At 39.3% G+C, this 15080-nt stretch overlaps 1 protein-coding gene across 3 annotated transcripts in view; it reads left to right on the top strand.

The window, feature by feature from the left end:
• The window catches only part of LOC144607357 (casein kinase I), a 113040-nt gene extending 98526 nt beyond the window's left edge, over positions 1-14514 (top strand). For 2 of the 3 annotated variants that reach the window (XM_078424142.1, XM_078424141.1), the window contains exons 11-13: positions 2211-2315; positions 9115-9221; positions 10611-14514. In XM_078424142.1, coding sequence (XP_078280268.1) covers positions 2211-2315; positions 9115-9221; positions 10611-10665 — 267 coding nt within the window. In that variant the 3' untranslated portion in view covers positions 10666-14514. The remainder of the gene's footprint in view (positions 1-2210; positions 2316-9114; positions 9222-10610) is intronic. The other variant, XM_078424143.1, reaches the window with a different exon arrangement.
• The last annotated feature ends 566 nt before the right edge of the window (positions 14515-15080 follow it).

The raw sequence follows: 15080 nt of genomic DNA, 5'->3' as shown, positions 1-15080 counted from the left end.
CTAACCCTGTGTCAGCAGGCTCCTCATTGTCACACTGAAGCATTACGTCAGTGCTGGAAGAATTTATACTTGTAACCCTAGCCACACCTCTGGGTCCTCCCAGTCCTATATGGAAGCTTAATATTAAATTTGGGACAATCCCCTGGTGTCCAAAAATAATACAAAGAATATAATAATATGCAAAATAGCTAATAAACACACAATGGCTCCAACACTTTTGATTTTAGATAGAGATGAGCAAAAATGATGGCTTGTACACAACTCCGACATTAATCTTGGTTGCTGTATTACAGCAGTGATTATCCTTCAGAGTTGTTCATGATCTCACATGTTGTTGGCCTGGAAGGAACGGGAATGGCTGCCAAATAAATGTAAATCTTTCATTCCTTTAAGTATTTCAGTACAAATATCACCCTGGGTGCTAAATGATTTTTGGGATGGTGGGATACCGCATGAGAGAATTAGTGGAATTCAGAAGACTGAGAGGGGATCGCACAGCAGGATCGGGGACCCAGGTTCTATCCTGTCTACACATTCTGCCAGTTTGGAGTTATAGGCATGGGCTGATGCAAATGAAACAGCCCCTCCCGATCGCCCCTCCCCGTGACCTCTGGAGAGCAGCCTACATAATCAAGGACTGCTCACACTCTAGTTATTCTATCTTCTACACTACAAAAGCACAATAAGATTAAGAAACAGCTTATTTCCTGCTGTTGTTCGACTACTCATTGGACCTCTCATAAGCTCAAGACGTTGTCTTGATCCTCCAATTTGCCTGGTTGTGACTCTTAAACTATTTTTAACCTGCTATTTCTCAATAGCTCTGTCTATTCTTCACCTTGCACAACTTGTTTTACTTTATGGTTTGATTGTACACGTGTATGGTATGTTTTGATAGCAGGCAAGACTGGATTTTTCACCATCTCAGTACACATGACAATAAACCAATATCAATACTAAGTTTGATCAACCACCTTTGATGTACATTATTGATAAAGTTGCAGTTTAAGTTAGATGATATTCCACAAGCTCTTGTATTCCAATGCCACCATTTTTTTTTCTGTTTGTAAATGAGGTTATTGAGTTCCTGATTACGGTTAACAGTGGCATGAAACACCACCAAAAATCAGAACTCGAATAGAACAACAATTATGATGGAGACACAAGGAACTGTGGATGATGGAATCTTGAGTAAAAATGCTGGAGTAACTGTGGATCAAGCAGCATCTTTGGAGTCTGAAGAAAGGTCTCCACCTGAAATGCCACCTATTCCTTTTCTCCAGAGATGCTGCCTGACCTGCTGTGTTACATCAGCTTTGTGAGTCTGCCTTTGGAGGACATGGATAAGCAATATTTCCAGTCAGGACCCTTCCTTCGATTACTTCAGAGTAGTTGAAAATCAAATCTGCAGCTGCTGGAAATTGACTGTTTCTTCTTGAGCCTGCAAGAATGAGAATTAATCATAGGGTACAGCACCTCCTGTTTAGTTCAGAGATACAGCGCTGAAAAGCCCTTCATCCCACCAAGTCCACATCGACCAGCGATCCCCGCACATTAACACTATCCTACACGCACTAGGGACAATTTACATTTATACCAAGCCAATTAACCTACAAGCCTGTATGTCATTGGCGTGTGGGAGGAAACCAAAGATCTCGGAGAAAACCCACGCGGTCACCGGGAGAACATACAAACTCCATACAGACAGCACCCTTAGTCTGGATCGGACTTGGGTCTTAGCGCTGTAAGGCAGCAACTCTACCGCTGCGCCACCGTGCTGCCCCTGTTCATTTCTCCTACACTGACATTGATGGTCCTGTTTTCATGCCAGCACAGATTTGAAACATAAATCATATGCTGCTTTGTATCAAGAATTATCACAAAAACACGATTGAATTTCTTTAAAAATTTGAAATAAAAAATCTTTAAATGGATTCGAGAGGAAAAGCTGCTTATTCTGTGGAAGTTAACCATTCTCTTTTCCTTCTGAATGCTCTTGCGCATTAACTGTTTTGTTTCCGCTTACTTATGGAAGTTGCTCCATCACTGACATTTTGTTCTCCAAATGCATTTTTTTTAATTTGGCAGATTTTACTAATTTGCTTTGTATATAATTGCTGTATCTGCTTGCTTTTAGCATGGGTTTTCCTCACTTTTGTGTTTTTTGGGTTTTTCTTTCCCCCCCCCCCTCTCTTTTCAAACATTGGCAGTTGGCAGATCGCAATGGAGCATGGGAACCTTCTCCCAGTTGCCCGCCCAGTGCTCACCAAATGGAAACACAACCAGCGTCAGAGAGGCTTTGCGGTTCCGTGCAGGTACTTTCTTCACGAGTTGCACAACCGTTCCTTGCTCTATTACTTGTAAAGATCTCTGCAAACTAATTTAAAAACCTAACATAACTCGTACTTGTGTTTTCAAACTTTTCTGTAACTTGATTTCATGATTTCTAATTGATTTTTGGTATTAATTTTATCTATCAGCAATAATAACTGGTTGACTTGCCGAACACATTCGCCAACTTGCCGAAGTTGGTGCTTTTCATTTATACAATTATGACAGGCATATATATAGTGAAGATGTTCAGACTCTTTGCCCCTCTCACCTTAAAGCTATCCCCTCCAGACTTTGATTTTTCTATCAAGGGGGAAAAGTTTACAAGAGATGTGTGAGGCAAGGTTTTTTTTTACACAGAGGTTGGTGAGTGCCTAGAATGCTCTGGTGAGGATGGTGGTGGAGGCAGGTACGTTAGTGTCATTTGTCTTTTTGAATGGCATACATAGATGCAGGGAATGGAATGATGTGGATTATGTGCAGGTAAAAAAGTGATGGTCTTGGCATCATGTTTGGCACAGACATTGTGGGCCAAAGGGCCTGTTTTTGTGCTTTACTGTTCTATGTTTTAACTTGTTAGCAGTTCATTGACTTCTGGAGAAGGAGCAAATTAATTATACCTCAATTCCCACATTTAAGCTTTTGGGTTCTTAGTTGGTAAAGGCTTGAACAGGAGCCATTTGGGAGATTTCAATTTTGTCATTGTCTGGTTTATTATTGGCTGGAATGTGGGGTGGAAATGAACACTGGACTCTTTTAATCAAGTTTAGTATCAGCACTGATGAAAGGTTGATTTATCTGAAGTGTCGGCGGCTGTGGGAAGACCTGATAGAAGTGTATAAAATTACGAGAGGCGTACATAGGGTAGATGGTCAGAACTGTTTTCCTAGGTGGAGATGTCCAAGACTAGAGGGAATAACTTTAAGGTGAAAGGGGCACAGTTTAAAGGAGATGTGCCGGGGCTGGTGTTTTTACTCAAAGGTTGTGTAAGAAAATAACTGCAGATGCTGGTACAAATCGAAAGTATTTATTCACAAAATGCTGGAGTAACTCAGCAGGTCAGGCAGCATCTCAGGAGAGAAGGAATGGGTGACGTTTCGGGTCGAGACCCTTCTTCAGACGGGGTTCCAGGAACACACTGCTGGAGATGGTTGTGAAAACAGATATGATGGTGATGTTTAAGAGGTTTTTAGATGGGCACATGGATATGCAGGGAATGGAGGGGTATGGATCATGTGCAGGCAGATGAGATTAGTTTAGCTTAGTATAATGTGTTGCACAGTCTTTGTGGGTTGATGGGCTTGTTCCTAAGCTGTACTTTTCTACATTCTCCATTCTATTTGTTCCAGGGCATATCTATTTTAATTGAGTGGTTTGTATGCATGATCGTCGTGTGGTCTATGTCGGAATATCTTTTTTGCAATTTATCCTTTGTGTTGAAACTGGGAGCTATTGCACATTGAAGCTAAAATTTCCTTTTTACAGGGTCAGAAAATGTATCACCTGGTCAAATGACACTGGATGTAACAAAACAAAGAGGAATGTTAATGTAGTACACATCACAACAAAGTTTCATTCAATTAATTTTGAGGTACAGCCATTCTAATTCGATAGTCAATCTGTGCAAAATAAGATGGCACAAATAACAAGATAAATTAGTTGAAACAACTTTAGTGATTAGGTCAAGATAGAGTATCAACACTATTTGAACGATATGATGTGATACAATAGAACTTATCCCAGGAAGAAAGTTGATCAATGCTGGAGAAACTTTTACATCCATATATAGAGAGCATGTGGTTTCCAGCCAAATGATGGCACCATGAAAAATGGTGTATTCCTCGGGTACTGAAGAAGACAAAGTGCTGGATAGGTGACGTTTTAGGTTTGAAGAAGGGTCTCAACCCAAAGCATCACCCTATCCATGTTCTCCAGAGATGCTGCCTGACCCACTGAGTTATTCTGCTGTTCCTTGTTTCTGCATTCCCCTGGTACTGCACTGAAGCAACGTTCTACACTACATCCTTCTAAATGAGGCGAGTGTAAAGACACTGAGCAATGGTTTCTTTGCTCACAAGTCGCAGTTTACCTGTGAACCATCTATCTGGTTCACATACTGATGCTGGTCTACATTTCTAATTGTGGTGCTCAATCTGGAAACTCCTTTGGTTTTGTGGGACTTCAATGTTTTCTCTTTGCAATAAATGGTGTACCCTTTACCCTTCATTGCACTGTGGACAGCTTGATATTATTCACATATATTCTTCGACTGGATGGCATGCAAACAAAAGCTTTTCACTGTATTTTAGTACAGGTGACCGTAATAAGCGTAAGCATTTTGTTAACTTTTTTATCTGCGTTCAATTCCTAATTTAGCAATAATGTTGCTGAGTTATCAGAAGATTGCATTTGTGATATCACGCAAAGCATCTATACAAGCAGAAACAAATATTTTTATGAAAAATAGATCATTTCTGTTTAACGTTTTGAATATACTCTAGTTGAATTGACATTTACATAAACATTGAGTTGACAAAAAATTATTTCAGTCATGTTACACATTTCTGCTTGTTAATTTTATCAAAATGTTAATGTAATTGCCTCCCTTTATGGCTTTACACATATTTTTGTGAACTTTCGTATAAGAGAGACGTTAAAGTAAACAGATGAAAGATATCCTACATATTTCGTAATAGATATAAAATGATAGGCAAGCAAGAGTGTAACTGATCGAATATAATCCATGAGATGGATACAGAATAGAGAAATGGGAAGTGACCAACTCCTTGCACTACTTGAGTTTCAGAATTAAACTCTCAATATTTCTGGTAGCAGCCAACTTCAGAAAATAATGCAACCTTCAAATATTAGCAAAAATACAAGTTTAAACAGTGCCAAGTCTTTTGGAGTGTAACAGTGCAGGTTGCCAACTTTTAGTCTTTAGAGATACAAGGTGGAAACGGGCCCTGATGGCCACAGAGTCCATGCCAACCAGCGATCACCCCGTACGCTAGCGCTATCCACACGAGGGACAATCGGCAATTTTTAATCGATGCCAATTAATCTACAAACCTGTATGTCTTTGGAGTGCGGGAGGAAACGAAAGCACCCGGAGAAAGCCCACACCGACCGTCACAGGGGAACGTACAGATTCTGTACAGACAGCACCCGCACTCAGGATGGAACCCAGGTTTCTGGCGCTGTAAAGTAGCAACTTGCCACTGTGGTAAACTTTCTGCAGATTAATTGGTCATGCCAATCTATTTGATGAGCAATTGGATTACTAGGTTATATATATACAAACATACAAATTAGGAGCAAGAGTGGGCCTCTTGAGCATGCTCCATCATTTACTAAGAACGTAAGTTAACGAGATTTGTAAGTTTGCCCACAATCCACTCAGTTTTTGGTGACTTTAATCTCTAGTTTAGTTTAGTTTATTACTGCAACGAGTACTGAAGTACAGTGGAAAGCTTTTTTGACTGCATGCTATCCAGTCAGAGAAAAGACTATATGTGATTGCAATCAAGCCGTCCGCAGTGTACAGATACTGGATAATAGGTATAACGTTTATTGCAAGATAAAGTCCAGTAAAGTCTGATTTAAAGACAGTTCGAAGGTCTTCAATGAGCTAGATGGGAGGTCAGGATAAACAAGTCCTCTTGCTTATCAAAAGTCTACCTCTCATTTTCCCAAATTCCAGTGTCTACAAGATTAGTGTAGCCAACCTTTCTTCCAACAATATACTATAATAGCATTTAAAAGGCACTTCAACAGATAGATGGTCAGGAAAGGTTAGAGGGTTATGGGTTAAATGGGATAAGCTTAGATGGGGCCTTTTGGTCAGCATGGATGAGTTTGGCCAAAGGGTCGGTTTCTGTGCTGTATAATTTTAACATGCTGCCCATTCCAGGTATTAATCTAATAAGTCTTTCAAAAGCTGCTTCAGGCACATTAATCACCTTTCATAAATGAGAAGACTGATACTGTACACAGTGTGTCAGATGTAGTTTCACTGATCCCCTTGAAAACTGAAGAACCTGGATTACGAAAATGTTGCCAGGACTCGAGAGCCTGTGCTATAGAGAGAGGTTGGGTGACTGGGACTTTATCCCTTGGAGAGAAGGAGGCTAAGGGGTCACCTTAGGAAGATGCACAAAATCATGAGGGGAATTGATAGCGTGAATGCACAGTCTTTTACCCAGGGTAGGGAAATCAAAAACTAGTGGACATGGATTTTAGGTGAGAGAGGAGAAATTTAGTATGACTTGAGGAGCAATCATTTTATTCAGAGGGTGTTGGGTATATGGAATGAACTTCCAGAAGAGATAGTTGAGGTAGGCACAATAACAACATTTAAAAGACACTTGGACAGGCACATGGATAGGAAAGATTTAGAGGGTTATGGACCAATTGCAGGCAAATGGGACTACCTTAGATGGGGCATCTTGGTTGACATGGGAAAAAAGGCCTGTTTCTGTTCTGTACTCTGACATCCTGTATACTTTTGTATTCAGTTCCTCCTATTTATCTTCTACACCATACCTTCTATTTTCTGCAATAATCTTTGATATGGCATCTTAATCAAATTCCATCTGAAAACTGATTATGGGGTCCGAATATGGGGGAAGCAACTGGTGACTTAACTCAACCTGTGATCAGCTTTATCCTTCCAGCCCATTCTAATGAATCCAGCTTTGTAGCCAGTCCATTTAGATTTAAGAAGCATTAATAAATCATTCTCCCCGCTCCTGTCGGGCAGAAGATACAAAAGCTTGAAAGCAAATAACCACCAGACTCAGGAATAGCTTCTTCCTAATTGTTATCAGACTTGTGAATAGTCCTCCCAAAAGCTAGCGTACAGTCCAATTCTCCTCTCCCTGATTGCGAACACTGGAATTTGTCTCTGGAACTGTTGTTACAATGCTGAGAACTAGATTCTGCATTCTGCATCTTTCCCTCTGTTCTGCCTATTGCGCTGTACTTGAGTTTGGCTTCATTGTATTTATGTATAGCAGTCTCCGGTTTGCTTGGATAGCATGCAAAACTTTTTGAAATTCTGCATTTATCATTTACTGTAAGCATGAAAGGCAGTGACACATTTAAAAAAAATGTGTTGCATATCTCTGACCTAGCATGGTTTTTATTGGAGAGAGCCAAGACCTGCTTCAAGGCAGTTCAGCACTAGTATTAGTAAAAGATGCACGAGGAATGGGGAAAAAATATACATTCCACACAACAAAATGAGATCAATGATTTGTAAGTGGATGACTGGGCAGTTAATTAAGCTTTTGGTGACTTTGACTAAAGAGGTCATTGGGAGAATTTTCTATGTTTATCCAGATGGGTATAGAGTTTATTTGTAGGAATAAACTTGTCAGTGGTCAAACAGTGTCATAGTACTATCATTTCTCAAACTAGGTTATGTTCCTTTGTGACCATCCAATGATGGTGCCGCGATTGAGCTAATGGACTAACACAGCGGAGATCAGAGATCAAATCCCATCATCTGGGCCACTGGAATTTAAATGTGGTTAACAGTCTAGAATTTGGAAAGAAAATGACAATTAGTTTTCGTAATGATGAAGGCAAAAGCTACCGGATATTTATAAAAGATGTATCTGGTTCATTAATATCCTTCAGGGGAAAATCTGCCATCCTTGTCCATTCTTCTCTCGGCATTACTTCAGACCTATCCCTTATGGTTGTCTCTTAATTGCTCTCTGAAATGGACTAGGAAGCTTCTCAGTTCAAGGACAATTAAGGATGAGCAATAACAACAGTGGGGTGGCATGGTGGCACAGCGGAAGAGTTTCTGCCTTACAGCGCTTGCAGCACCAGAGATCCAGGTTCAATCCCGACTATGGGTGCTGCCCATATGGAGTTTGGACCTTCTCCCCGTAACCGTGTGGGTTTTCTCCGAGATCTTCAGTTTCCTCCCACACTCCAAAGACTTGCAGGTTTGTAGGTTAATCGGCTTGGGTTTGTCTACTTGGTATAAGTGTAAATTGTCCCGAATGTGTGTAGGCTTGTGTTAATGTGAGGGGATCACTGGGGTGTGGACTCGGTGGGCCAAATGGCCTGTTTCCGCAATTGTATCTCTAAACTAAACAGCCAGATCCACAAGAATGAATGGACAAAGAATGTGAACTTCCTAACTGGTAAAACGAAAACTACTAACCAAGCTAGTAATTTTGTCATGCTCACATCTGTTCCTGTTCCTTTGGTTTAAAGTTTTTCTGATCTGCTATGTGATGTTTCCACAACAAAGTAGTTGAGATCAGGAGTTTGATGTATGGCAAATTACAGACATTGAGCACATTGCAATTCCATCTCACATGGGGATTGTTAATCCAAGCGTGAAATACTGTGACTGTTTTAAAAAATTCCTTTAAATCCGTGGATCTCCCTTCAAAAAAGGCACATACTATTACTGTAGAATGGCATGTATCCATGAAATTTTCATTCTGCCAGTAATGTTTTCTCATCCTTCAATGATCATTGAAGGGCAACAAAAAAAAAATGGTATAACCTATCAATATTTTTAATGTTGATAAAATTGTAGAATTTACAATTCCATTATTATCTTATTGTCATTACAAAAATGGTTGTTTAGCATCAAATAGTCACAAAATACTTTGATTAAAATTGTATTCATTTTCTTTTGCCTTGTTCTGTCTCCTGGACAAAATGACAAGAGTTTTTTGGTCATTTGTAGCTTTGCTCCCTAGTTGTTGTTCAACAAGAAATCTACTTAATTATTTTCTTGATTTTTGTTTTAAGGTTGTGAGTTCAACAAATGGAGAGCTTAACACAGACGACCCAACTGCAGGGCACTCCAATGCACCCATCACAGCCCCGGCAGAGATTGAAGTGGCCGATGATACCAAGTATGAATTTCTCCTAAATCTGAGGGTGATATCTTTGCCTAGAAGCATTAAAAAAAATTAAGTCCTAAATAATTCTTGATTTTAAATAATGCATACTATATCTCTATAATACCAGCGAAAGATATATATTAAATGCAAACATTGTTGTTTAATGCAAAAATGTTTCTACTTAAGCTTGACATCCGGGGATAAAATTGATTATTTTTTAATAGAATATTTTCAAAAGTGGCCATGCACATTTTGCAGACCAAACTGCCTTTGTATAATTTATACGGTTTGATGAAGACTGTAAACAGTTGTTCTGTTCCTGGTAAGCTGCACGGGAACAGTGTAAATTTGTGTTTTGCGAAAGAGATTAAAAGACTTAGCATTCAAATTGCATGGATTAATGGAAAGGGGGACAGAATGAAAGAGGAAGATCAAGAATGTACATTTTTTCTAAATGTCGAGTTATAAATATCTTACAAGCAAAGCCTCTTTTACCTCTACATTTCATTAGTCAAGTGATGGAGGAAGTGCAAAATCATAGTTGTATGTCTCAATTGATGATGTCAGTTATTCAGGCGTGAACTTCAAATCATTCATCACTGCATTCCTTGTTTTTTACAGTTAAAGTCTGGGGGTCATTCCTGAGGTCCCTAAAGATTTTAGAGACAATTCAACAATGCACGTAGGCAGTTTCAAAAGATTGATTGAAAATCTGTAATAGAAACACAAAATCCTTGAGATATTCATCAAATAGGGCAGCCTGTGGAGTGAGAAACAGAACATTTTGGACTGGTGATCTTTTATTAGAAATAGGCCAAGCTAAAAATTGAACATGATTTAAGGGAGTGGATTGAATCTTCAATTGATGTCTGTTTGGAAAATTGTTCACCACCTTGAAGGTATAGCTACAAAAAGAACCGCATCGTGGCAAAGTGATGTAGCAGTGTAGTACCACTGAACATGAGGGAAAAGGGTTCATGGCCTGATTCTCTGTTTGTGGCTCTGAAGGTGGCCACTCGGCCTTTTGGTGTATACCCACATCTCGGCTCTTGCTCCATAACCCTCAAATTATACCTCTTGAAATACTCATTCAGGCATTTTTTCATCTGGTGTGACAGTACATTTATCATCCATGAACATTTCACTACCCAATAATACTTCTTTGTTTGACGATGGAAAATAAAATATAGTGTGGATATTTTAATTTCCTTTGGTCATTACTCGTGTAACTTCTGTCATTGAAGATAGACACGAAATGCTGGAGTAACTCAACGGGGCAGGCAGCATCTCTGGAGAGAAGGAATGGGTGACCTTTTGAGTCAGGACCCTTCTGTCATTTTCATTTTCAGTCGAACTGTTGACAAGAAAGGAAGTTTAATATTTGTGTTCTTTTTTTTAAAGGTGCTGTTGTTTCTTCAAGAGGCGGAAGAGGAAAACTATTCAGCGGCACAAGTGACTCTGGAAGCTGTTGTGAGATTTACACGTGTGCTCTGCAACTTTCCAATCATAATAGATTCAGAAATCCATCTTTTTGTGGCAGGCTGTCGTCTACGATCATGACTCTTTGGGCCCATCAATTTGGGCCCCTGACATTGGCACTCTCCTCTGCTGTGAAATTCATTCTGGTGGACTTACAAAACGCACCATGCAAAGTTTTTACTTCCTTTCCTGTGGGAATCCACAAAAAAACATTGTCTTTGAAATAAACACCCAAAATCTGCATTAAGTAGGATTATTTCTCTGTGGGAACAAGGCGAAAATTCTGTTGAAGTTTTAAAAAGAAGTTTCGGAAAGAAAAAGAGGTAGTGGTTACTTCGAGTTTGGCGAGACTGTTGGCATAGTCTCAAACTCTGCTCAAGACATCCATCATTCATCTCCAGTGTTATGTAATTGCAAGTCATGCGGCGATTTTATTTTTTCCTTTTATTTTCTTCTTTTTTTTTTGTTCCGCGTGAATGTGTGGTGTAGTCACTATTGTTGGGTACTGTTGTGATGGGGAAATGCACCGAGGGCTTTCCACATCCTTAATTGCACTTTCAATATCAGTATGTAAGAGCTTTTGGGTCTGATTGTGCAAAAAAAAAAAAACTGTTTCTACATACCTTTTTTTTTTAAGGGAATACAAACGCGGTAGGAAACGTAGCATGTTTTTAATTGTAATAATGACAGTATAATGTTTGCAAATTGTAAGCCAGACAATTACTGAGTAGAAAATAGGACCTGATCAATCACAGGAAAACAAAAATCTTATTCAAACTATGATCCGGTTAGTTTCTGATCCAGGTAGCTTGAGGGCTGTAAATGAACTGGGAAGTGGGCTGTCATCAGAATTTCAGCACCTGTATGATTCAAAACACTGTGATTCTAAGGTCACACCAGGCACAGTGATGTGGATAGGCCTTTCTGCAATGGCACTATTCATGTTGGGTTTAGGTAAAGCAACCTAGTCAATAGGGGCAATGAAAAATACACAAAGTGCTGCAGTAACTGAAGAAACGTCACCTATCCATGTTCTCCAGAGATGCTGTCTGATCTGCTGAGATACTCCAGCACTGTCTCTAGGCAAAGCAACCAACTCAATAGGGGCAAAGAAAAAGACACAGAGTGCTGGAGTATCTCCGAAGAAGGGTGCCAACCCTTATCGAAACATATAAGATTATTAAGGGGCTGGACACGTTAGAGGCAGGAAACATGTTCCCAATGTTGGGGGAGTCCAGAACCAGGGGCCACAGTTTAAGAATAAGGGGTAGGTCATTTAGAACAGAGATGAGGAAAACCTTTTTCAGTCAGAGTTGTAAATCTGTGGAATTCACTGCCTCAGAAGGCAGTGGAGGCCAATTCTCTGAATGCATTCAAGGGAGAGCTAGATAGAGCTCTTAAGGATAGCGGAGTCAGGGGGTATGGGGAGAAGGCAGGAACGGGGTACTGATTGAGAATGATCAGCCATGATCACATTGAATGGTGTTGCTGGCTCGAAGTGCCGAATGGCCTACTCCTGCACCTATTGTCTATTGTCTATAACCCGAAACGCCACCTATCCATGTTATTCAGAGATGCTGTCAGACCAGCTGAGTTACTCCAGAACTTTATTTCTTTATTTTGTAAATCAGCATTTGTAGTTCCTTGTGTCTACAAGTTAATGGGGGGGGGGGGTGTTGTTTAATTGAAGCTTTTTTCATTTTCCCGTCACATTCTAAGAGATCCGCTCTCAGTTTTTCTTATTTGTAATTAGGATATTTGAGAAAAAATCTCTCAATTCAAATCATCTTTTTGATTTACAATGTTTCTGCCACATACTCTGAAAGGCTTCTAGGCAAAAATCTCAAGCTAGTTCCGATTGTTAAGTCAAGGTGAAAGGTGCTGAGAAATTGGTAAGTTTTCATTCTAGGCAGCAGCAATAGCAAGAGGAGTAGGTTTCTGTGAGTCATTGATCACACATTTCCTATACTAAGGAGAATTGTTTGATTCTTCCATCATAGCTTTTGAAATCCAATGGAAAAAGTACCTCAATTTCTGGATTAGAACCCACAGGTATGTCAATTGGGACAGAAATTAATTTGAAGTAAATTTTGATTTTGGAGGCAGATCCTAGCTTATACAATTGCTCTTATTCAGTAAGACACAATCTTTTGGTATTGATCCACGATGTTTTTATGCACAATTTTATTTAGAAAATTGGTTGTTTTTATTTCGGAGTACATTTCATTTGAATCTTGTACCATTTTAGAACCTTCAATCCCCCGTTTTATTTAGGAAATTAGGGTACTTAAAATGGACCCCCGACAAGACTGGGTTGTTACCAATTATCCATCTCAGCAGATTCTTGATATCTATAAGTAGATTTTAAAACTGCTTGGATTTTAAACTTCTACCTAGAGCGAACTACTTGCATCTTGCATGTAATTAAGTTTATAGCTGAAGTCCTTTCCAAAGAGTTGTCTTTACAGAAGTTGTTTCCATAGATTCAGTCCCTAGCTAGTGGTCCATTTCTGGTGCAGAGAAACACTTATCCACAATCAAGTTAAATATTTTCTTTGCATAGCCTTCAATTTTTAGTTGGGTAATAATTTTTTGAATGCTTAAGTATTGTTGTGGATATTGTCCATTTGCCTACGAGTTATAAATAGGAACAACCCAGAACAGAAGAGTAAAAATGTTCTCCCTGAGCCTTAGTTCCCAGATCTCCAAGATAAACATGTTGATACACATGCTTCCTAATATATTAATCAGGAACTGCAGGACTGTATGTTATGGTTTATGTATGGATTAAAAAATCTAAAGTACATTTTTTTGCATTTAAGATTATTTTCTCAGAGATATCTTTGACTGTTCAGAGAGTTAATATGGCCAATGTGGTTCAAGCACTCCTGAAGCCTATTTTGCAGGTGTGCCTAGTCTTTCTCATATGTGATAACGCAAAGGTTTTGTGGTGGAAATTACGGTTATTGTACTTTAAGCGTTAGGATTTGTGGTCACAAATCTTGGGGGCTACAACTATTTTATTTCCCGAGAATTCAACTTGTCAGAAGTCTGTGCGATTTGCCCATTTATTCTTTCTTTAAAAAAAAAAAAAAGATCACTCCTGAAGTTTTGAAAACTAATTTCACAGTTGGATTTATAGACCTGTCCTAAGAGAAGGCAGAACTGATATTGTAACTGCCTAAAACATGCACTTTTCATATTGGTGATTGTGGTTTTGCATAGCCAAAGTTTAAATTTCCCTTAGAAAATGATGAAATCAAGTGCTGAATCTAGACTGTCTTTAAAAAAAAAACTTAATGCTTGGTGGACTGTTGACGGTCATACCTTATTTTAATACTTATTGCTGTAAATAGACTTTCAGAATTTATGTGAGCAGATTACCCTCTGCTAGAAATGACCGATAGTTTGACTGTGAATCAACTATTTCACAAATGGATAGAAAGAAAAGTCACAGGATGTCACAGTAGTACAATGGTATCACCAACGTGCAGAGCCATGTTTTGCAAACTTCATCTGCTGCCTTTTCTGATCGGATGGGTCTGTTCTTGGCCGAAAAGCAATTATCGTGAGAGATGGTATTATTGTGATGATTAAAATGTACATTGATGCTTGGGTTTTGACTTTGTTACCTTTCTGTGCGTCGCATTCACTCAGAATGACACCACAGGTGAAAATGTTGAACTATGCATTCTGTAACCTGCCCAATAATTTAACACTTGACACAAAATGGTCTCAATCCACAACAAGCACATGAGCAATTTTATTATGCTGTCATTAATTCTGGTGACTGTAATAAGTGAAAAGAACCAAATAAAGGGAGTTCAAGCAATTCATATTACTGTCCTTGCAATATTTTTGTAATTCCTTGTTTTAAATTCCTTCTGAAATTGCCTCCATCCCCTGGAGTGCAAAAGAATGAGTGGATCTCATGGAGGCAGGCACAGAAAATCTATGCCCTCTGGTTTTGCGTGCAAGAAGGAACTGCGGATGGTAGTTTAATACCCAAGATAGACACAAAATGCTGGAGTAACACAGCGGGTCTCGCGAGGGGCCTCCCAAAATATCTCTCTTGTATGTCTTAAGGATAGTGCAGCTACAGGAGAGGAGTTCAATTTATTGTGGCACAGCAGAGAACATCCTCGTGAAATTGAGCTGAAATATTAGAGTGGAGCTTATCAATGTTAAAGTTTATTTCTTAAAACCGACAACAACACAAACGGTTAAAGGTAAACCAAGCCAAGCTTTAATTATCGTCAGACAGGAGTGGGGGGAGTAGTGCAGAGGGTGGAGAAAACCATACTCGGCACTCCTTGTGCTTCCACTCAAAGATACAGCATTTTCACAGCATTTTAATACAGAATTTGCGGCCAGGATGTTTAACACAACATT

Source organism: Rhinoraja longicauda, chromosome 28 (genome assembly GCF_053455715.1).
Source record: "Rhinoraja longicauda isolate Sanriku21f chromosome 28, sRhiLon1.1, whole genome shotgun sequence".
Classification (NCBI taxonomy): Eukaryota; Metazoa; Chordata; class Chondrichthyes; order Rajiformes; family Arhynchobatidae; genus Rhinoraja; species Rhinoraja longicauda.
The sequence above is the reverse complement of the archived record's forward strand: the minus strand, read 5'-3'. Positions and strand labels throughout refer to the sequence as shown.